The sequence below is a fragment of the Ipomoea nil genome, unplaced genomic scaffold, assembly GCF_001879475.1.
Source record: "Ipomoea nil cultivar Tokyo-kokei standard unplaced genomic scaffold, Asagao_1.1 scaffold1895, whole genome shotgun sequence".
NCBI classification, from domain to species: Eukaryota; Viridiplantae; Streptophyta; class Magnoliopsida; order Solanales; family Convolvulaceae; genus Ipomoea; species Ipomoea nil.
The window spans coordinates 1,422,642-1,447,637 of record NW_017618323.1 but is presented as its reverse complement, the minus strand read 5'-3'; the positions used below and the strand labels follow the sequence as shown (position 1 = coordinate 1,447,637).

The following is a 24,996-nucleotide window of genomic DNA, read 5'->3' as shown; positions in this document are numbered from 1 at the left end:
TCACAGGAACCACCCACTTTTGCGAGGACCAAAGTCAACACCTCCATTCACGTCAATCCAACTCCTTGCCCGCCATCGTCGCCGAGATTCACGTCAACCGCTAGGCAAGCACCACAGCCACCGGAGATCGATATTCGACTCTCTGTCTCTGGTTTTGCTTGACGAATTGAAATCCGATTTTTCTTTGAAGTGGTAGACCAGAAACAGCATGGCTAGATTATTGGCCTTTTACATGCTTTCTTGAACAATGGCGACCTTTGTTGATGTGCTCTCGAGCACCACCATTTTTTTTTTTACGACACCTCCCAGGTTCAGGATCAGTGTTTGCAGCAACAATGGCATCCACCGCCACCGCCAAAGCTCACGCCGAAAGATCCAATCACTACCTCGTCGGTGTCTGCTACGGCTGCTAGCTAGTGGCGACTGTGACCATCGATGGAATGAGACCGATCGAGAAAGAGAGAGAGAGAGAGGATGTCAGGTGGGGCTGTTGGGCGTGGTGGCAGTTGGTGGAAGAAACCAGGCATACGCATAGTGAGCAGCGAGAAGTTTCGGCTCCGGTGCTGCATGGCTGTCCTCCTTGGACTAAGTTAGGATTCTCAATCTCGATGATGCCCTGTAAACCCTTTTGCCTCTGTTCTTTATCATGCCCTTTAGATTCATCTCCAACTCATTCTCAGATATCTCTCTTCCTCAACTTCGGCTTCTTCCTTTCTCAATGTGCGAGGACCGGCCGTTGAGGTACCAGCCTTCATCTCCTCAGGAGTGGAGAACTGGCGGCCCCCTTGAACTTTCCTCTCACCATAGCGGTTTTTTCAGAAGTTTTCTATGAAGAGAAGAGGGAGAGGGCCAAATTCAAACGATGAGTGTTTTGGCTCGTACTTAATTATTATATTTATCATTGGATTGACTTAAAAAGAACGTCCACGTAAGTATATTATCGGTGCCACCTCATCTTCATAACTGGAAAACCTGCAAAAATTGCTAGACGAAAAAAATTTAGTAGTTTGTAGATCTAAATATCACTTATGAAAGTTCAGGGTGCGGCATGAAGAATCCATTATAGTTCAGGGTGCGAGATGACACTTTACCCATTTTTAAATCAAATGGTTTAATTTTTTAAAAACAGCAACCGAAAAAAATCAAACCGAAACCCGAAGTGCCCAACCCTAGTGGGGACAACTGACCCCACTGTGACTCTGCCACTGGGTCCCTTGACTATAGTAAAATTACAAAGTTGATCCTTGACTATATTTTGACCAATTAAGTCCCTCAACTTTAAAAACCTTAATCAACTTGGTCCTTCATTTGTTTTACCGTTAGACATCGATTAACTTAAGACCAAATTGGTAATTTCACTATAGTCAATAGACCATTTCAGTCATACCACTACCTAAAAATGTGTGCTAGGTAAATCCTATCTTGTGACCTTAACCCACAAACAACCACAAAGAGATAAACCAAACTAGGTTTCCCATAGTTAACCAACTCAAATCAAGAAGGAAATAGACCGCTACAGCCAGTTTGCAGTTCATGCAAACGTATTAATCCAATAATTTTAACAAATTGGTAACAGCAACCTGTTAAGATAGGAAAATTAACCCCTACACTGATTAGTTTCTAAGTCATGAATCTACAATTGCTTGGTATCATACAAACAAAACCAGGAGTTTGGACGAACATCCCTTGGAGATAGAGATAGAGATTGAGACGGAGAAATCACATCTAAACACAAGAAAAATATATCAATAGTTGGCATTATTCTAAAATACATCAAGCATGAGCTCATTGCAAATAAATAATTCAATTTATAAATACCAAGGTAGAGCTAAACTACTTTAACTCATGCTGTTCCACCTATCATCTGTTCTTCAGGGTTCAATGATAAATAGAGGCTGCAAAGAGGCAAACGGGAAGTTAAATACAGGGCATGTGAACGGATCAAAAGGTTAAACGTGCATGAATTGAGAGAGAAGGAGATACCATGTCTACGCTAACAGGTTTGCCATCTTCAACTACTATCTCAACTATTGTCCCAGACTGATCAGCCTGTCAAGAACGCAAAATGGTTATTTCTACAATGGGTTGGTAGCACAAAAATGCTAAGTAATCTAAAAGGAGTAACAGAATCACTAGCATGGCCATGACTCGGGAATTCATTCCAACATAGCACACGCCCCAAAACAGTAATGATTTTGACTTTTGAGCATTGAATACATGCCCATGCCCTCTTAATAGTTAATACAGGTGGCCCGCATGGATAGCTCAACTGGTCACAAAGGTGAGGTTTGTCACAAGAGACCAAGGATCGAGTCTCACCAGCGGCAGTATGGTAACAACCTCTCAGTGAGCAAATTCTAGCCACTGTTGATCAGTTGAGTCACCATGATTGACCCTACCAGGATGTGGGGGCGACTAGGGTGGGCGATTCCACATGGTTTCACAAGTTAATACAAAGGTGAGAAATGATATTGGTCATGTTGGGTGTGGGGGCGATTCCACCTTTTGTCACAAGTTAATACAAAGGTGAGAAATTATATGGGTCATGCTTCAAACAACGAATAAGCATATGACTTCTTTATCCTTCGACATACACATCTCAAAAATAATCCCATTAATCATTTGTCAATCAAAATGGAAAATGGAATTACCCTATATAAAGTGAATTATTGAGCTATTATGTAGGGGCTATATGCTCACCTCAATTTCATTCATCAATTTCATTGCCTCAATGATGCAAACTACCTGACCCTTTTTAATCTTGTCTCCAACCTGGGAAACAACAAATGTAATCATGATATGATATGAGAATATAGAAACTGTAAAGTATATGAAACATTTTTGGAGCTAGACTATGGAAGCTAGCATAAGAGGCAAATGGTTATTGCAGATGGTACAATATCAAAACATTTAACACACTTTTTGGTATTACAATTAATAGAAACATCTTCTATAGAAATTTAACAAGAACTTTAAAAGTCTAAGGCAATATTATTAAGCCAGTCAATTATATTTTTACTGTTTACTGGTTTTTTTTTTGGGAAAATGGCACTTTTTCCCCCTGAGTTATATACTTATAGCACTTTTCCCCCCTCAATTATTCAAGTGGCTATTTTTCCCCCTAAAATGTTAAATGGACATATTTACCCTTAAAATAAATATTTTATTTATTTTTCTTCTCCAACAAATTATGACCATAATTTGGTTCAAACCAAATAAACATTATAGCAACCAAACCGAAATATTCCAATTACAATTTAGAATCGAAAATCGATATTTAGAGTTTATTAAAATCCCGGAATGGACGGTTCATGTTCCGAACTGAAAAAATAAAATACATTTATTGTTGAATTTAGATTATTTTTAAAATAAAAATAAAATTTTAAAATAAAAACGGTTCAAAATCGCGAATCGGGTCCGGAACCGCTGGTTCACGGTTCAGGATCCAATTTCTTTGATTCATAATTTTAATAAATTGAAATCCAAATATTGGGTTCTAGATCTGAATCATAACCGAAAACTTTTAATTCGATTGCTATAGTGTCCGATTCAGTTCGAACCGAATCGTGGTCATCCCTACGTATACGCAATAATTTGTTGGAGAAGTAAAATAAATAAAATGTTTATTTTAAGGGTATAAATGTCAATTTAATATATTAGGGGGAAAAACCACCACTTTTAGAATAATTGAAGGGGCTAATGTGCTTACCTAAATAATTGAGGGGGAAAAAGTGCTATAAGTATATAACTCAGGGGGAAAAAGTGCCATTTTCCCTTTTTTTTTTTTTCATTTTCTTATTTTCTCCTATTTTCTTTAGTGGAAATTCTTTCCCCGTATGTTAAGGCAAAACTTTATAGTTAAATTGTTGAGCTTTATCCCAGTAATGGAGTGTAATTCTTTTGAATCCCACAACCATAGTGGGATCTTCAAAGAGTTCAAATAAAAATAGTTAACATAAGAACTTAGTCAGAAATTGTAAAATAACAAAGAAACTAATGGACAAAAGAAGCTGCAAAATCTATATTTCCTTCATTTGAGCTGGCAATTGAGCCTTCAAACAAAGTTAATCCAACGACTCCAAGTCTCCAAGTTCAGTTCAGTCTCATTCACTTTGTGTAAAGAAATACTCCAAAAGAAGTAAAATAGTTTTCATGGAAAATGATCTACGTGTAAAATATTACATAAGGCTTAGTTGCGTTTTGTAAACTTGAATCAAAACCTAACGTCCTAATGAAAACTCATCAAAAGACAAAAATGACTTTATACGCCTAAAATCAACGCTTAAACTCAAGATCCAAAAGTCATTAGCTGCCACTACCAGCCACCTCAAATAAGCTTCAGTTTGACTACTCAAATAGAAAATAAATGAGAAAACACAATCATAACGTCTCCATGATCAAAAGCAATGTTTGCAATGGATTGGAAAATAAACAAGAACATTGTTTGCAAGTTTTGGAACCGAGGTCACCTGTGGGCTTGCAAACTGATGGGAGAGTGGAAAAAGAATCAGATAGCAGAAAGGTAGTTTGAAGAAAATGGGCTACTTCCATAAAACATTTCAGATCAATATTTTATGCCTATGGGAATTGTCCATTGGGCTGGACATTCTGGGTTCTAGTCCCTCACCATTTTGGCCCTGGCAATCCTCTTGGGCCAAAGGGGGTGGTTATCCCAACATAGGTAAAACATTTTATAGCCAAAAAGTGTTTTATGGATACATCAGTTAAGTGAACAATGGAAATCATAAATGTTTTTTGCCTAAAACTGTTTATACCTATTTTACATAAAGTGAGCCAAACATTCAACTTCAGTCACAAGGGTGTGGCAAAGTGATCATTTGAGAAGCAGATAAGTTATTTCAACTTTCCTTATCTTAAAGGGCTACTAGTTAAAACATTTCCAGAAGAGAACTAGTTTGAAACCAACAAAAAATCAATTCATGGTACAAGCAAAATACACTTGAAAACATCGATAGTAAGATACCTTAACAAAAGGTGGTGCACCGGGGGCAGGGGAACGGTAAAAAGTTCCAGCCATGGGGCATTTTAGCGGGGGATGAGAAGACTTTGCTTTTGCAGGCGCAGGTGGTGGAAGAGCAGGAGCAGCTGGAGGGGGTGCGAGAGCAGGACCAGGTGGCATTTGAGGCTGGACCATTGGCTGAGGAAAAGCGGGCTGTGCTGTAAAAACTGGAGCTGCTGTGATGTTCATCGGGGATAACGCTTCCTTTTTCCTTACAAGGATTTCGCATTCCATTTGCTTTAACTGCACCTCTACAATGTCCTTTGAATCCACAAGCCTAAAATCCAAGAAAAAAAATGAATAAAATAACAATTGTAAGACAAAACAAGCTAAAATGCTCACAATCATGAAAATTGTACTCACTTCACAAGATTGACTGCTTGAGACAAGAAAGCTGAAATGGAGGCAGCATCAACCATAGCCTTGGGAACTTTTTCCTCAGTGGCTAGTTGTGAATTTGTAGATTTCTCAATAGCAGAAACCTTAACATTCCAAAAAATAATATTACATTTATTTTCCAGGACCAAAAGAAAAGCACTTTCTTTAGACTTCTATAACACTTTCTGTTTTTTGACTCTGGGCACAAATGCTTTATACAAACAAGTGAAACAACACTATAAATTAACGTAACTAAGTGTAATTCACCTCATTGAGCTGCGCAGACACTTTAAAACCACCCTGAAGGAGACAAAACCGTGTAAATTATTAAAAGTTAGAATTATGGTCGCAGCAGCAAAATTAAACATGAAAATTGAAAAATAAAAAGATAAAAGGTAAAGAAACCTGAGGACGAGAGAGCAATGCGGGTCCCGATCTCGAATCGGAGGGGAAAGAAACAGAGCTCTGCGGCGGAAGCTGGTGGCGGGACTGGGACGAAGCACCAGCAAAAACGGCGGAGGTCTTGGGGCAAGGGACAGTGAAAGAAGCCATTCTGATAGAGAATGGAAGAGACCCAGACACCAAAACCCGATCAAGAAATGTGGGTAGTGTCTCAAAGGATAGGATTCAAATGGAGATGAAGAGAGTGAGACAGGAAGAGGGGGCGTTTTGATGAGAAATGGGGCGGTGGGGTTGATGAGAAACCATCAAAAGAGAGGCGATACGTACGAGAACCAAAAGCATGGGGCTCGTGAGACAGATGGTGCAATTTATACTCGTTTGAATATCAGTCGCCAAAAGTGAGGAAATTTTTAAGTTTTATTGAAAACAAAATAACTCAAGATTTTGTTTTCAAAAATAAAATAAAATAAAAAAATAACTCAAGATTTTATAATCTTTTTTAGTTAGTGAGAAGCTCTAAAATTCAAAAAGCCTCAAATACACCATCAAACTTTATACAAGGAATCAATTAGGCTTTAGAATTTTTAAAAGGTGAAATAAAACACATTAACATGCATGTCATTTCAATGCATCAAAGTTCAAATATCGATGCGTAAGCACCGTCATATTGTTGAGAATGGTCTTACTCTTTTAGCTCATGCTTATGTTCCATTTCGTTTCTGGGACTTTGCTTTTGAATCTGTTGTCTACCTGATAAACAGGATGCCTACTCCAGTTCTAGATGATCACAATCCTCACTATATTCTTCATAGGTCTCCGCCATCTTACTCTTTTCTGCGAGTTTTTGGTTATTTGTGTTATCCTCATCTGCGTCCCCATAATCGTCATAAGATGAGTTCTCGTTCATCTTCCTGTGTCTTTTTGAGTTATCTTGAGTTTTTTCGGGGGTATAGATGCATGGATCTTCAGTCTGACAAGCTTTTTGTCTGCATGCATGTTCGTTTTGACGAGCATGTGTTTCCCTTTGCCACTAAGTCTATTGTGCAGCCTGTTGGTGTTTCTGGATATGTTCCATGGGCGGTCAATTTCTTTCATGCTCCAATAGGTCCCCTAGTGGGTGATTCGCATGTGTCTGCTTCCACAGTTCCCTCTCCATCTGTGGCAGCTATTCTAGCTACGCGTCCAGTCACTAGGACGCATGCCATGTTACCAAGAGTTTGTCTCATGCTAGAGGTGTTGCTCTGGTGGCTTTAACTGTTGAGGATTGTCCTAGTAAATCTACTTGTTATTCGCAGGCGGTTCGATTTCCAGAATGACAAGAGGCTATGGACAATGAGTATAATGTCCTTCTTCAGAATCAAACGTGATGTCTTGTTCCTTACAAGGCTTGCATAAATGTGGTTGGTTGCAAGTGGGTCTTCTGTACCAAACGGAAGGCTGATGGTTCTGTTAAGAGGCACAAGACGCGACTAGTGACTAAAGGGTTCAATCAGGTGGCTGGTTGAGATTTCTTTGACACTTTCAGTCTAGTGGTAAAACCAACTACTGTTCGTTTTCTATTGTCGTTGGCTCTGTCCTCTGACTTGGTTATACGTCCGTTGGATGTTCACAACGCTTTTCTTAATGGCACCTTGGTTGAAACTGTGTATATGAGGCAACCACTTAGTTATGTTGATAAAGACTATCCTGATCATGTTTGTTTATTGCAGTATTCTCTTTATGGTCTTAAACAGGCTCCTCGGACTTGATTTCATAAGCTTCAAGCATTTCTTGTGTTTGTTGGCTTTAGGGCATCCAACACATATGTCTCCTTGTTTGTTTTTACACAAACGTCATCGGCTGTTTATCTTTTGGTTTATGTTGATGACATACTTGTTATGTGGGAATGATGTGTCATTGGTTACTAATTTGCTGGCTAAACTGTCTGTGGCATTTAAGATTCATGATCTAGGTGCTCCAAGCTTCTTTCTTGGGATAGAAACGGTGCGGCAAGGTGCGGCAAGGTGATGGTATGTTACTTTCTCAGTGACGTTATATGGCTGACATTCTAAAGCGTGCAGGTATGGTTGATTGTAAGTCATTGGCTACTCCGATTCCTATGTCTCGTCTTGTGGATACCATTGTGGAGCCTTTTGTTGATCTCATGCATTACAGAAATCTAGTTGGAGCTCTATAGTGTTGGTACCGTTGGTAGAAAAACAAATAATAATCAAATAAAATTGACTATTATTTTCCTGGAAAGAAGGGAAGAAAAGATGAAGAAATTTGGCTAGTGTTTGGTGTTGGGTTTTTGCAAGAGTCGAGTGATCACTCTTTCCTTAAAACCTTATTTGCCACCTCCCGTAGATGCTAGGAGCGTTGTGGCCTAGGCTTCCCAGGATAAAACTTGCTATGATCCAATGTTTGAGCATTCAAACAAAGGATCCGGCGAGCAATACAATGGCTATGAACACAGTATAGCTAAAGAAAGAGTAGAAGCAGAGATTTTTGAAGCTGGAAAAGTATACTTTCATGCTGTGTAAAGCTGTGTGTTAAACTCTACTGCCTCTATCCTCTCTTATATAGGGTTGAAGGAGCCAATAGCCTTTATTATGGCAATTAAAAATGACATTAAAGCTGCCCTCCAACAGCTATAACAGCAGGCCACTACCTGGGAATTGAATTCAGAATTCAAAATTGGAATTAATAGACAATTAATTCCGTAACAGATGAATTCAATCCCCTCAACAGTCAGAACTTTCGGGTTCCTGACCGTTGGCGTACAGGGTTCGGTCTCAACTTTCGACCTCATCCAGTTTCGGCCCTTGCACCTTTCGTGGACTCTGTTGCACGAGAGTTGTGCTCTCGGTGCACCACAACCTCTCGTGCTCTCTTGTAGCACGAGAGTAGGTGGCTTCGGCCCTTGCACCTTTCGTGGACTCTGTTGCACGAGAGTTGTGCTCTCGGTGCACCACAACCTCTCGTGCTCTCTTGTAGCACGAGAGTAGGTGGCTGTTGCACGAGAGTTGTGCTCTCGGCGCACCACAACCTCTCGTGCTCTCGGTTCGGTTCTGGCCGAACCCGAACCAAGTGGCTATACCAGTTGGAAAATGATACCAAAGTTTGGCATAACTTAGCCCGCAAGGCCAGCCGATTTCCGGACGACATTCGTGCCCCCAGGTGCCGGCGCACACGAGCTTGAATCAAGCCTCCGATTTCCGGACGACATTCGTGCCCCCAGGTGCCGGCGCACACGAGCTTGAATCAAGCCTTTTTCAATCTCTGCTAGTTGGAATTTGATTTGCACCCCCCCCCCCCCCCCGCGCGAGAGAGCCTCTATGCTATACAATTCTACAAGCTTCAAAAGAGCTCTTGTATATAAGGGGGGAAAATCTTCATTCCAAAGCAATGTGGGACAAAAAGCTCACTTTTTTTTCCCTTCATTTTCCAACTCAAATGGGTCTACTTTGAGAATCAATATCTCATTCACCCATTATCCGTTTTGAGCGTACAATATATCGATCTCTTCGTCTCACTACGAAGAATCCGAATCCACTTTGACCCGACCCAAATCGGAAGTGGACCCCACTGATAATTGTACCACAAAATAGCCACTTAACATGCCATTTTATGCCATTTTAAGCTATTTTTTCCAACATATAGTACCGGACAGTTACTCGCCCTAATTTATCATTTGCTGCCAATCAGCTATGCTAGCACATGCATGCTCCATCTGTTACACATTGGGCTCAGCTGAAGCGTGTGTTGCGGTATGTCAAAGGTACTTTGCATTTTGGTCTCCGTTTGTGTAAATCTTCTTTGACAGATATTCATGCCTTTTCTGATTCAGACTAGGCTGGCTGTTCGGATGATCGTAAGTCTATGAGTGGGTTTGCTGTTTTCTTGGGTTCCAATTTGATCTCGTGGGTATGTCGAAAGTAGCGCACGGTTGCCAAGTCCTCTATTGAGGCTGAGTATACAGTTCTTGATTATGTTTGTGCGAAAGTCACGTGGATTTTTTCATTGTTGCTTGGACTGGGTTTTCAGGTGCCAGCACTGAAGCTATGGTGTGACAATCTTGGTGCAACTTATATATGTTATAATCCTATGTTTCATGCTCGTACAAAACACGTAGAACTTGACTATCACTTCGTGCAAGACAATGTGGCTTCAGGTTAGCTAAGTGAACTTTATATCAACCAAAGATAAACTAGTATAGCAGATATATTCACTAAACCGCTTCCAACTTCTCGGTTTGCATTCATGCAGGACAAGCTTCACTTTGTCTGTCTCATGTGAGCTTGCGAGGGAGTGTTAGGACTCTTATACTTCTAGTTGTAGTATATCTCTTTCTCTTGTATATATTTCTACTTGTATCTTGAACTGTGTAATTATTCAATTACTCAATTACTATAATCCTAATCATATCTAATAGTTATTTAACATATATAATCTAATTTTTGTAAATTTTAAACAAATGAAGTAAGAATTTCAATTTCTTATGATAGAACTCAACTGTGATTAAAGCATGACATTCTAGAATTCAATGATTTTAAAAGGAGGTTATAATCTTAATTAATAACTAACTTTTCATTTTGGCAAATTTATATTAGTACAAAATAATGTGTTACTGTGCTCTAAATACATGCTGAAATTTTGTAATTTTACTGAGAAAATTTTATACCCCAGTCGTAGCATAAATATGATGCAATCAAGGCTTTCAAATGGAACAACAATGGAGGACATGATTAGTCACTATGCAAACTTCGGTGAAAATTCGGTTAACGGTTAATTCGGTTCGAAACTATCGATTAACTGAATGGTTAGTTGAATATATATATATATATATATATATATATATATATATATATATATATATATATATATATATATATATATGGATGTTTGGATTTTATAATTTGTACTTTTATGTTTGCAGTTTTGTTATGGTATTGTGTTTGTATATTTTCTTATAAATTTATTATTATAGATATTATTTTAATTGATTTTATTTTTATAGGTATTATTTTAAAGATTTAAAACTTTAACTTTAAAAACTTCGGTTAATCGGTTAACCTACCGATTACCGTAAAAAACTTCGATTCGATTAATTTGGTAATATAAAATTCGGTTCGATTAACAATTAAACCTTTAAAAACTTCTCTTCAAACAATTCGGTTAACTAATTACACATCGATAAGTGTCACAACAATGAAGAACTTGATAAGTGAACAAATTGTTTCATATCAGCTTTTTCTATATCAATCAAGAAGGTAACTAAACACCAACTATTATCGTATAACATAAATTGTACGTTGGCTACTTTCCCTTTCTTTATTTTTATTTTTGAAGGAAAAAAGCTGAACTTATATTAAAAGCTCCGAAATAGAGTCACGGGGACAATGTCATAGTGTCGTCCGATGACATACAAACGCTAGCTAAAGTATAGTCTAAAACATTACCCGATTTAGGAACATGAAAAACTAAACAAGAAACAGAAGTATCCATCATATTAACACATTCTCTAGTAGTAATTCCAATATAAGATAGAATCTCTAAAGTTGCCAGAAGATTACCATGTAGAACCGCACAATCCGTGTACATAGCCACCGAGTCTTCACCCTTATTCTTCAGCCAAGAAAGAACCTCCTTGCAAGCTAAAGTTTCTGGATAATAGCTTACTCACAATACGGGATGTGGGTGCTCATTGCCGCTAAAAAACCACCGGCCTGCGTAAGAAGAACCACTCTAGCCGCTGCTCTCTCCGTACTTTCGTCATACATTGCATCAATGAAGCAACAGGGCTAAGTTGTGACACCCCGGGAATTTATCCTTTAAAACGGAATTAATTACCTAATTAATTCCTATGTTGCCTTACAATTTTCTTCTTGTTTACCTTTAAGCATAGTCGAGGGACCTAAATTGACTAAATCCCTTAACCTTTTAATTAAGTCAATGGGAAGACTTTGTGCTTTATTCTTTGTACCCTAACCTTTAGTTCTTCTCCTAACTAGTTTGTGGGAAAGGGAGGTCATTTTGGTCTTTTCACAATCCTAACTTGGAACCCAAGATATTTCCCTAGACTCCCACCCTAGTCTTCCTCACTTAGACAAGAAACACCTCTCTCTCTCTCTCTACACTCTAGCTTTCTCTCTAAGCTACTCTAAACCCTCCCACCCTAACCAAAGAAACCCTTCATTTTTTATACCTCGAAGGCCATCAAGTTTCCATCTTTCCTCATCTACAACCTTAGGAAGGGTAAGTTCTAGGCTTTTATGGTTTTATTACTTAGTTTTCCACCTCCTTTACCTAAGACTTCTTGTATTTGTTAGGTTTTTGGTTTGTGTTTGAAAGATATTTTGGAAGAGGACCTTCAAGGAGGATCGTAGGAGTTTGAGGAAGTATTCAATAGGCTAAAAAGGTAACTCATGTCTTACAAAATCTATTTACACTTGCTATTTATGATTTATTGATGCCTTTGAGTGATTTTGTGCATATTCTTATGTATATGTCTTGTAGAGCTTGTATCTAGGGTTCTTTGATGATATTTATTGAGTTATTCTATGTATTCAAGTATCTTCTTGTTGTGGTTATAAGTTTTGAGGTGTTTTGGACTTGAACTTGAGCATTCTTGCATTTTTCCTCGAAGGGATTTCTTCTCCATATTCTCGGTACCAGCGGGTACACTGGCGGGCGGTGTGCCACCCGCCAGTCCACTTGCTAGAATGTGGCTAAGGAGTAGCGGGGGGTCCACGGGTGGTTGACCACCCGCTGGTACGTGGCGGGAGGTTGGGCAGGTGGTTTACCACCCACTGGTACATTGGTTTTTGGCCTCCGTTTTGTTGATCCATTGTGCACTTGTGTGTCTTCGTTAATGTTTCGTAAGTCTAGAACGATGTCTTAAGTACCCGTGATAGGACTTGCGAGTCTTGAATCGTGTTTATGATCCAACTTTGTGATTCGTTGGATTGATGTGAAGTCTATGATGTTCGTATGAGCTTTATGATTTTCTTGATTGAATTGCATGCTAGCTACGTTATTCGTTGGTATTAGTATGTGCTTTCCTCGTATTGATCTTGCATATTCTTGATGAGGATTGGTGACTTGTGTTTACCAATCGTTGCGGTCTCTTGATTTGGAAGCCTTTTGTTATTGTGGCAATACCTTGGAATGTTTCCTTCGTATTCTTTCTTGAGTTCTTCGATTGAACCTATCATTGTGAACTTGTACAAATGTTGTACTTTATCATGAATATTCTTTGATTGGGCTATGAATGAGCCTTGATTATCTATGTCAATGATTATGTGATTATGTGTATAAAAGCTAGCATTAATGAGCTTTGTTCAAATGATTGGCGGTAAATGATCATATTATGTTATGTTTAAAAGCCGGCGGAAAGCGGTAAAGCAGGCGGGGAGCATAGTCTCCGGAGGAATAAGGTTGGACTGGTTGTACAGGGTGGCCTGGAGGTGCAGGTTATAACTGTTATAAGGATGAAGCGGTGTAAAGGTTGAAACTTGGTATAGGGTTGGAACTTGGAACTTGGTCATTGATAATAATTCTTGAAATTCGTTGCTTATGAGCATATCTTTATATGTGACCCTTTTGATGAGTGTTATTGATTACCTTTCCTTGATGATTATTCTTGTATCGTGGCATTGTTTCCTTGAATTGATTCTATTGTGTTGTTGCCGTATGTTGGTCGGTATGATTAAGTATATCTTTTGATAAGTCAAACGATGTTTCTATCTCTCTTGTTTTAATAGCTAGTGTTGCTAAGACTATATTTATGTATTCCAAGTCTCAAAGGTGTTTTTCTTATTTTATAGGGGCTGGCCAGCCGTGCTAGAAGCTGGAGGGGCTAAGGTTTGGACATAATTCCAATTTTGCACCACTCTCGCAGCTGAAGAAATAACAAAACGCGTGGGTACTGCACAATCCCAAACTGTCGAGTTCCTTCCCATCCATATTGCATAAAGAGTAGCTGCCACCTTTATGATACTGTCGCCATCTGTTGTGTTTGGAACCATGCTGGAAAAGACATGCCAGCGCCACTTGGAACATCTAGAAGAGAATCGTGCCAAACAAATGCTGCAAGATCACAACAAATTAAGGCATGCATCAGATTCTTTACCATCGTTGCACAGATAGGGCACATAGGGTCAATATCCAATCTATTCTGCAATAAATTAGAGGTGGTGGGAATTGTATTAGTAATTGCTCTCCATAAGAATGTTTTTCACTTTGGTGGAATTTTTAAATTCCACATTTTGTTCAGCCATTAAAACCAACGACCATAAAGTTAACACTACCCCTAATACGCTCTTTACTGAATAAATACCCCATATATCATCAATCCAATATCAAGAATCAACAAAACCAGGACTAATAGGCACACGTTTAATTAACCCACATCCCTGGTTATAAAAATATCTGTCAGGATATTAGTGTCCCAACTCATAGTATCGGGATCAATCAAACCAGAGACTTTGCACTGCTCAACTGTGGAGGCATGATAGTATGAATCATAGGATCTGGGTCGGGAAACCATGGGTAACCCCAAATAGTAGTATTTGTACCATCTCCAATTCTACGTCTAATTCCCCCACAAATCAAACCTTTAGTCGCAAAAATACTTCTCCAGCAGGCACTTGATTATTTCCCAACGTAGCATCAACAAAGGAGGAACAGGGAAAATACCTAGCTATATAGACACGGGCCACCAATGAAGATGGATTGGTTAAGAAACGCCAACCTTGCTTACCTAACAGAGCTAGATTAAAAGCGCATAGATCTTTAAATCCCAGTCCTCCTAAACTTTTAGGTGCGCACATACGCTTCCAAGACATCCAATGGATACCTGGCCTTCTCATTGCTCCCTCCTGCACCCCACCAAAATCTATTCATCAAACGTTCTAAGGCCACACAGTGTGAGGTAGGTAGTAAGAAAACACTCATTGAAAAGGTAGGCATAGATTGAGCCACACTTTTCAACAGAATCTCCTTACCAGCACAAGATAAAAGTTTTTTATTCCAAGATCCGATCCACTTCTGATTTTATCCTCAATATAAGAAAAGACCCTCCGTTTATTACAACCCACAAATGATGGAAGTCCCAAGTACTTACCAAAATCAACTGACGCACCTAGATTTGTTGCCACTGTATGACGGTCAATAGGGTCAGTATTCCTACTAAAGCAGACACTGGACTTATGAAAATTCACAGCCTGACCAGAAGGCATCTCATAAGTTTGCAAGCATTGCTTCACAACCACCGCTTCCTGCAAATTAGCCTTAAAGAATAAAATACTATCATCAGCAAAGAATAAATGAGATACCGGTGGGGCACCTCTGGCTACTCTATAACCATGAATAGATCCTGCTACCTGGGTATGTCGAATCAATTGTGATAAACCTTCAGCACAAATGATGAACAAGTAAGGGGACAATGGATCCCCCTGTCTGAGGCCACAGGTGGGGGTAATCGAGCCACCAACAGACCCATTGATCAAGATATTATATTTAATAGTGGTTACACAAAGCATTACCAATTCAGCCCATCTTGGTGCAAAACCCAAAAACTCCATCATCTTACACAGGAAGGTACATTCCATCCGACCATATGCTTTTGCCATATCTAATTTCAAAGCAGCCCAACCAACTTTTCCTAATTGCTTGCGATTCAAAAAGTCACCGACCTCTGCGGCTAACAAAATATGATCAATAATAAGCCTGTTAGGGATAAAAACACTCTAGGAATCTGAGATGATCGAACCCATAATAGGTTTCATCCAGTTTGCAATCATCTTAGCCATAATTTTATAAACCACATTACACAATGCAATAGGTCTAAGATCGATCACAACTTCAGGGGAATTCTTTTTAGGGATTAACACAATATTAGCATCATTCAAATTACTGGGAAAAGAACCCGAATGTAAACAGTGCAAAACAAAATCTGAAACATCCTTACTAACAACATCCCATAAATGTTAGTAGAAACCATGATTCATAAAATCAAGACCAGGCGCCTTATCCGGAAACATAGAAAAGAGAGCCAACTTTACTTCCTCCACAGTGAAAGGAAGAAGTAACGCCACATTCTGCTTCGAAGTAACTCGTATAGGTAAGACTGGGAAAGATGCACCATCCTGTACCCTTGAAGATTTAAAAATATCGACATAGTAGGATAAGATAAGAGGTCGAAAAACATCTCCCTCCAACCAGTTTCCCGAACCATCCTTCAACTTATTGATAGTATTCTTTTTCTTGTGAGCCGAGGCAAAACGGTGGTAGTACTTGGTGTTCGCATCAGCACCTCGCAACCAATGTTGCTTTGCACGTTGCCTCCAGAAAGTATCCTCCTGCGCTTCTAACTGGCTCAATTCCTCATCCAAATGTCTAAATTCCGCAAGGGAGGGAGTATCAGTATGTCCCCAAAGTGACAGAAGTTTACTACGAAGTACCTTAATCTGTTTACCAAATTTATGAAATTTATCACCACCCCATGCTTTCAATCTCTCGCCACACAACTGCAAACAATCCTGCAAACCCTACCATATCCCTTCCTGCCAAGCGTCTTCCACCATACTCCTATAGCCCTCATCTAACAACCAAGCCATCTCAAAAACTTAAAACTTTTCTTCCCCCTTCTAGACTGAAAAAACCTGTCTCTAAATCAAGAAAGAGAACATAATGATCAGAAGTGCGGGAAAGAATATTTCCCATAGACGCAGACGGCAAATAAGATCTCCAATCATCAGTAGTGACCACCCTATCAAGCCTTTCTTCAACCCAATCATCTGTGCCCCTCCCCCGTTCCGATGTGAATGGGTAGCCTTGTGTGACTAGAGTATGCAAACCACAATCCTCCAGGGCTTCTCCAAAACCCCTAAGTAAATTTTCTGGATGGAGACATCGCCATCGTTTCTCCTGTTGAAGCACCAGGTCATTAAAATCGACAATAGTTAACCACAACAGCGTGGATTGACCATGAAGAAAACGCAACAGTTCCCATGATTCCCTACGTTTATTGCGTTCAGGGAAACCAAAGAAACAAGTCATCTTCCAGGGGGGAGAAACCAACACAACTCACCTCAACATCAATGTGATTCCTAGAAAAGCTCAATAACCTAGCTGTGTTATTTGACCTCCAGAACAATGCCAAATCACCACTCAAACCAACATTATCCACATAGAATAATCCTTCAAACTCCAACTTCACTCGTAGACGCTCCGCATGTACTCTTCCAACCTTCGTTTCCATGAGAAATACAAAGTCTGGTTTCTTATTGGGCACCAAGTTCGTAATTTCGCAAACTGTCAGTGGATTGCCCAAGTCACGACAGTACCAGCTCAAGGTACCCATGATGATGGGCGGGCCTGGGATCTAGGACCCGCCAAGAACAACGTCGTTCATGGTTTCATCGCACTCATTATCCTCCACCCTCATGCACTTCTGGTCATTAATGGCCAAAACCAAACTGCTCACAAAACCACCTCTACCCTACCGATTAACACCTCCTGAACTCCTAACCCCCTTGTCCGACACTACAGTGCGACGAAGCAAAAGACCAGAATTTTCAGTCATTTTTTCTGCCGCAACAGAACTGGGAGGAACCGCTGCACTATCATCCTCCGCCTCAGCCGGAACCTTCCCCTTATCAACCCCCACCTCATTTTGAATAGGCCTAGACCAAACACTCCTCTCCGTCGTAGTGTCCCCACCTCATTAGTTATATTATCTTTATTTTCTACAATTCAAAGATTTCTTACCTTTAAATTCATTAATTAATTATATTCAACACATGAGATGTCCATTGTCTTCTTTTACACTATCTTGTTATTAAATATCAAATTTTTAATACGAAATATGTTAATATTTATTTACCAAGTATTTTATACAAATATAATAAATATTTTGTTCAATACTTTCAAATGATAATCTATGACACACATCTCATAACACATGAAACATGTAGGAGAAAAAACTACCACTGCCAAATATCAACTGGCGCTTGCAAGATAAAGAGTTAATAGTACAACTAAGATCATAGTCACATACACATGAAGGTAAATCTAAAACTTCTTATACCATAAGCTCATTGCATGACGTTGCCCTCTATGCTACCACTAGTAACCCAATTGCACATGACACACTACCAATGAAAAAGAAAATGATAAGTACTGAAGATAAAGACAATGACAATGTTACCTAAAAGAGAATTAATAAGACTTAGATAAATTTAAATTAAAAGTAGTATTTATTTAGACTATCATTTTAAGACTAAGTATTTAGACTAGCGTTATTACAAAGTTGCAAACAATTATTTTAGGTGACAATTATAATGAATCTCTTATATATTATCTTGCATTTATATACTTTGAATTACTGATTTAAATAAACAAATTCAACATTCAATTACATATGCATGAACATCTCTTATATAATCTTGCATTGATATACTTTGAAGTACTTATTTAAAAATAATCATTTAGCATTATCCTTTCGCGCAATGCGCGTGAAAAACTAGTTAGTATTATTATTATTTAAGTTTAGAAGTTACTGCAGCATATATATTAGAAGATTTTGCTTGGTTTTTAGAATAGTAAAAAACTTATGGGTTGGTTTTTAACTAATATGGGGTGAGTTTTTTTGTGGGTTTATTTTACTACAAATATGGGGTTTTTGTGGGTTTATTTTACTGCAAATATGGGGTTTTTTGTGGGGCCCGGGTGAAAAGAGAAAAAAGGAATGGATGCTGAGCTCTGAGCGTGAAATGTAGTATTCGCGCCCCCTAGCTTTTAAATTTTTTTGTCAGTTTCCTTTTACTTTTTTTTTCTTTTTTTTTCTTCACTTTTTTTCTTCCTCATATCTTTCATAGTTGACTCCACAAAATTCAAAAAAAAAAAAAAAAAAAAAAAAAAAAAAAAAAATCTCATTGCAAATGAGGATGCCTTAAGAACCGCATTCACTTCGCTGGATTTCTACATGACGTCTCCTAAATGATCAGGTAAAGTGCTTTAACTTAATATCATCCTATATATAATAAAGCTATATGGTCTTGTGAAAATTGAATGTTGCATTTAATTTTCACAAGACCATATGACTTTAAGATGTGAAAGTCTTGTGAAAATTAAATGGGCTTTAAGATGTGAAAATTAAATGCAACATTTAATTTTCACATCTTAAAGCCATATGGCTTTAAGAAGCATGCATGCAACCCCAAAGTCCATAAGTTTGAAATTAATATATAGCATAGCTATGTGGCTTAATATTTAAGATTGTTGATGTGCATATTGAGGACTACGGAGACAAAGATGCGTTATTCGTGGATTCATCGGATACTATCCAACAACACTCTCCAACTTAATTGACGTGAAGTAAGCTTAGTAACATTAAGATTATATTCTCGAATTATTAGTTCTCATCTTTTATTGATTACACACTTAATTCGATAGTATTTGGAAGAAAAAAATCAATGTTCTAACTAAGATTGTGATTTTGGTCTTTAAAGGTCAATTGTATGTTGCTACATCTAGAGTTAGAAATCCCAAAGGTCTAAAAATTTTGATCTGTGGTGACTCTAAAATTCTAATTCAATTACTATTGTAGTTTACTAAGTTCTTAAAAATTTATAATATTAAATACTATGTACTAAATTTTTAATATAGTTTAAGATTTGTAGTAATCACCCACCTTAAATATTATTTTAATTGTAAATATATTTATGTTCATAATTTTATCATATGAATTCACACATAATAATTATTAGATAACAAAAATTTTATATATGAATAAACCTCATATAGTGTATATTTTTATAACATATTTTCCGTGCATCGCACGGGACAAATACTAGTTTACATTAATATCTTTAATTCCTTATCTAATAATCTAATATTCATTTCATCCCATTTTATGTTTCTTATATATAATATTTACTCAATTGATTTGAAAAATGGGCAATGGAGTAATATTTAGCAAACTTAAAAGCTAAAATAATATTGTAGTTTTAGCTATACTCCAAGAGCAAAAAATGGGTTTGCCAACTTCAATGATTAATTAATATAAATTGATATATATATATATATATATATATATATATATATATATATATATATATATATATATATATAAACTAAGATGTCCTAACCGCCACTTTATACATAATTAAAGCAAAAAATGTATGTATGATAATAATTTATGGAGTTAATTTCCTTTTTTGGTCCTAGACTTATAGTGGCATGGACAATTTTAGTCATCTATAAAAAAATTGGTCAATTTATGGACACACTTATTGTAACGAGGACAATTTTAGTCCTCTGTCTATTATCTCGTTAGTTGACCGTCAAAAGAGGGCCATTCTTATCAATTCAACAATACTCAATCCAATTTTCTTCCCCAAATAAAGTTTCATTTGTTTTGGTAGGGGGTTTAACTTCCGATTAGATTTCTTCCCCAAACTCACCCTTCTTGTTCGTTTCTTCCCAAAACTCAATCCAATTTTCTTCCCAAAATTCACATCGTTCTGAGACTTCATAGTTATCACAAAGAAAATCAACAAGCTAGGGTTTGAAAAATCGCCAAGTTTTCTGGGTGGAGGAGGCGGGCGAGCGGACGAGAGTGGTGGCAGCGGCGATGGTCGCAGAGATTGGTCATGCGGAGGAGGGGGTGAGAAGGGTGGAGAGAGAAGAGGTGGCAGCGGAGGCGAAACGAGCGGCGATTATGAGATTACCTTCAGATTTCGCCTTCACAAAATGCCCAACCAAGGTAAATCTCCTCTCAATCTTTGCTAAATTCTCTCATTCCTCTATTGATATTCTCACAATCGGATCTCCTTGATGTTGAATTTCTAAGGTTACCTTCAGATTTCGTTTGAAACGCATCTGCTCGAATCTTGGATTGATGCACGTTGAAGCAAAGTCCCACTTCCAATTTCAACATCGTTGACAACGAGAAAGAGAACTACTTCACTTACTCTGTAATTGAATCAGTGATATCAAGAGGGATAATAGACATAAACGGGTAACAAAAGTCGCTACCGTGGTTGGAGGCTACAAAGGAGTGGGCGGCGATCAACCTTGTTCCAGATTTCGCCTTCACAAAATGCCCAACCAAGGTAAATCTCCTCTCAATCTCTGCTAAATTCTCTCATTCATCTATTGATATTCTCACAATCGGATCTCCTTGATGTTGAATTTCTGAGGTTACCTTCAGATTTCGTTTGAAACGCATCTGCTCGAATCTTGGATTGACGCACGTTGAAGCAAAGTCCCACTTCCAATTTCAACATCGTTGACAACGAGAAAGAGAACTACTTCACTTACTCTGTAATTGAATCAGTGATATCAAGAGGGATAATAGACATACACGGGCAACAGAAGTCGCTACCGTGGTTGGAGGCTACAAAGGAGTGGGCGGCGATCAACCTTGTTCCAGAGCAAGAATGCGACGTTTACAGAAGCTCTGTTTAGTATGGAAAATGCGGTATGGAGATGAAGTAGATGAACACAGCTTATATGTCGCTTCGGTTGAACATGTGCTCTAATTAATTCATGCCGGGTTCATGATTCATGAATGCCCGGTGGCCGGGTTAGGTTCGCCATCATTTCTTTCAAGCAGTTGAGGTGAATGAGAGCTCTCATTATAGGCGGAGAAGAATATAATATAGAATGACAGAAATGCCCCTCATTTAGACGGTCAACAGACGGAAAATTAGATGGAGGACAAAAATTGTCCTCGGCACAATAAATGTTTTCATAAATTGGCCAAATTTTTATGGAGGACTAAAATTGTCCATGTCACTATAAGTCTATGACAAAAAATGAAATTAATTCTAATTTATGAACTGAGTTTACAATACTTGTATAATTAATGGACTAAAATCACCATTTTCTATTAAATTTTATATCATTTTACAAATGTTCACTTTTAATAAAATCAATATAGTAACATTTGAAATGAATTGAAATTTACATCTTTTTTTTTTTGCACAAATTGAAATTTACTTCGTGTTTATTATCACCACTAAGATTGAATATAGTTAGACTGCGTACTAAATGATTTAAAATTTCATTTTCTACATGATAGTAAAAGCTGCGTTTGCCGGGAGTCGAACCCGGGTCTATTGCTTGGAAGGCAATTATCCTAACCGTTGGACTACAAACGCACATCTGTTTATGTGAACGCATTTACTATTGATTATAACCTCATGAAATTTTAATTACAATTTGAATGCTTTTTTATTTTGTGATTTTATATTGATATAATGCTTAAATAAATAAATATTGATATTAGTAGAGAATTTTTATTATGATATTTTTTTCATTCTTTTTAAATTTATAGATTTACTAGCACACTTTGTTTTTGTGTGTGTGTGTGATGAATTATTCTTTCCATTTATTATATCTATTCATTCTCAAAATGAGAACTATAGAAGGATCCATATCATGTGAGGAACACGGTACATCATGGTGCAATATTGCTGCAAATATTATTGTTGTTGTGGTTGTGGAATGACCACTTTTATTTCTTAAGTAGTTACAGATACTTTTAAGGTAGTGGGTAGTTTTATTATCATGTATAAATAGATATATATGTATTTGAAGCAGTGTTGTAAAAATCGCGCCTAGGCGTTAGGCGGTCCCCAGGCGCCTAGAGGGCGCCTAGCGACTTTTTCAACATTGATTTGAAGAAAGATGGTGAAGAATATATTAATTATCTGGTAATATTCTCTTCTTTATCTTTTTTTTCTGGAGTTGGGTTGCCACTCAAAGCACATGCATCCATGTCTCTTCTCCCTTCATTTTCTGAAGTTTAGCTCTTGACTGGATAAGAACAATCCATTGGAATGTCTTTTTAATAAGGTCTAAATGTTCTTAATTAAATGGAGATTAACTTTTAGGTGACTCATGGATGAAGTTTTCCAACTTATATCTTTGGTGCTATGCTACTCTATCACAATTATATCATAAAATATATGATATAATTGTTTTTAAATGTCATTGACTTTGAGAGTTAGTAGGTCCCTATATTAGTTTGCTGGCTAACTCAAAATTCTAAATTTTCTGGTCAATACATGTTATTAATATATATCATTGTTTTAATTTAAATGTTATATTTTTAAGATATCAAAAGTAAATCATATCATGTTAGTTTGTTAGAGACAAACATGTTTTAAAATATTGATAATGATGTATATGTTACTTTTAGATGATTGTATATACTCTCAAGTATTCTTAATGTTGCGATGAATTTTAAAATTTTAAAGACTTAAATTATTTTAAATTATTATATGGCACGAGTTATTGAGTCATCATGGACAAAATATGATGAGTTAGGTGTTTTTTTTTAATTATTATTTTGGTTGGACATCATATATATGTCAAGTAACAATTTCCTTTATTCAAATATGAAACATATGTGATGGGAAAAAACTTGTTATATGACTTTTTTGATCAAAATTCAAAATTGCCTTGTTTCTTTCTTATTGGGGGACATTTAGTATTGTGTACATAGTGTATAATATAATCAAATATTTCTCATATGTGTTTTAATATTAGTGTGTAGTTTATATTCCTATATTATCCCTACAACATACTACTAAGTGCTCAAATATACTTATTTCCAATAGCTATTTCATATTGTTAGTTTGGTACGTCTACCCCCTAAAGAGAGGGGATTAAGGCTTGACTCTACAAGAAATCGCTTCAACCGCGTCAAGTTGCAACATCGTCTCCATTGCCTCCGATGGATTTAGCCATATCTTCGTCCTCATTCACTAGTTTGGCCTAAATTGGCTAAGAAGTCCGCATATTTGTTGCCTTAGCTTCTCTCCGAACGTGAGAGACAAGAGCCATACCACCAAGTTGAATACGCTTCTTGCAGTCAGAAAGAAGAGTAGCTTCCTTTCTCTCTCGCCCGGATCCTTGTTAACTGCCTCCACCATCACTTTTTAGCCCAACTCCACTTCCACCGGGGTTAAATCCCTCTCCCTCACCACTTTGAAACCTTCCCTAAGCCCCCAAAGTTCAACCGATTAGCTATTCGTGGAACCAATCCTAGTTGAGAAACCCACAATCCAACACCTTGAATGGTCTCTAATGGGACCCCTGCACTCGCCCTCCGGAACCCCTTCTTCATTGCATCGTCCGTGTTAAGTTTGAAAGTCCCGACCACCAAAAAGGAGACAACCTATCCATTTATCATAATCTCCAAACATTGGATGCTTATGAACATGTAGCCTCTTAGCCTTCTTAGTGTGCCATTGCACTTTCATGTGCCCTCTTTTCCCTTAAAACCCCATTCGTTTTGGCTAGCCATAAAGCCCACAACATATAGAGGAATTTCATTCCCCACGTTGTATTGTGAGATTACATCTCCTTATTGTTGCAATTGATATCAATCCACTTGTCGAATGGGGAATGATGAGCATTCTTGAAAAAGTCTCTACTACAAAGACAAAGCCTTTAACTAGCTTGAGCGAACTCGCATTCCCTAGGTGGTTGGCTGATTAGTCACCATCCATACATCTAAACATATTTGCCCTACATAGCTTGGACCCATAGTTTATAAGGCTTGGTCACCATTTGCCATGCAAGTTTTGCTAGGGGGCAAGATTAAAATCCCTTTCCATACAGAGGCCCAACCCGCCTCTGTTGCGGGGTTGGGGGTATATAACTTCTCACATATATCAAACAAGATGAGTTTTTTTTTTTTTTTTTTTTTCACATTGTCTCTCCACAGAAAGTTCTTGCAAATTTTATCTACTTCATTACACACACCTACCAAAGGTCTAACGCTTGCATGGAATAGACCGAGATTCTAGAAAGGACCGACTGAACCAGAGCTCACTGCCAAGCTAAGTTGAGGTTTTCCACTTGCCACGACTCTACGAGGCCAATTTTCCTCTCATATTGTCCAAGATGTAAGCAAAATCATCTTTGGAGACACGCTTATGGAGGATAGGCACCCCCAAGTATTTACCCAATTGAGTTATTGTCATCTTTATGTCTGTCACTTCTCCAATCTGTTGCTTTATATTGCTAGGGGTATTTTGGGAGCAAAACACTTAGCACTTGGACAGGTTAACCTCTAAGCCCAACTAACTGTCTAACTCTTCTGCAAATTGTTGCATGGTATCCATCATGGTTCTCACTTGGTTAACCTCCGAGGGTTATTGGATCCCTTTGCCGCTAGAATCCTTGTGTTTCAA

General features: G+C 37.8%; 1 protein-coding gene and 1 non-coding gene across 2 annotated transcripts; both read right to left on the bottom strand.

The window, feature by feature from the left end:
- Nucleotides 1-1,621: 1,621 nt before the first annotated feature.
- LOC109193494 (biotin carboxyl carrier protein of acetyl-CoA carboxylase 2, chloroplastic-like) lies at nucleotides 1,622-6,149 on the bottom strand. Its single transcript, XM_019344335.1, has 7 exons — nucleotides 5,804-6,149; nucleotides 5,666-5,698; nucleotides 5,384-5,502; nucleotides 4,985-5,297; nucleotides 2,701-2,772; nucleotides 1,984-2,049; nucleotides 1,622-1,895 (listed from the first exon to the last, which is right to left on the bottom strand). Exons 1-7 carry the CDS (start codon nucleotides 5,948-5,950, stop codon nucleotides 1,872-1,874), a joined length of 774 nt encoding a protein of 257 aa, XP_019199880.1. The 5' UTR covers nucleotides 5,951-6,149; the 3' UTR covers nucleotides 1,622-1,871.
- Nucleotides 6,150-21,879: 15,730 nt separating this feature from the next.
- TRNAG-UCC lies at nucleotides 21,880-21,951 on the bottom strand. The gene has a single exon. It is a non-coding gene; the product is annotated as a tRNA-Gly (tRNA).
- Nucleotides 21,952-24,996: the final 3,045 nt, after the last annotated feature.

Coding starts and splice junctions, on each gene's coding strand:
- LOC109193494 (XM_019344335.1), bottom strand. CDS start 5,950: ATGGCTTCTTTCACTGTCCCTTGCCCCAAGACCTCCGCCGTTTTTGCT. Junction 5,699..5,803: donor CATTGCTCTCTCGTCCTCAG/GTTTCTTTACCT, acceptor TGTCTCCTTCAG/GGTGGTTTTAAAGTGTCTGC. Junction 1,896..1,983: donor AACCTGTTAGCGTAGACATG/GTATCTCCTTCT, acceptor GCCTCTTTGCAG/CCTCTATTTATCATTGAACC.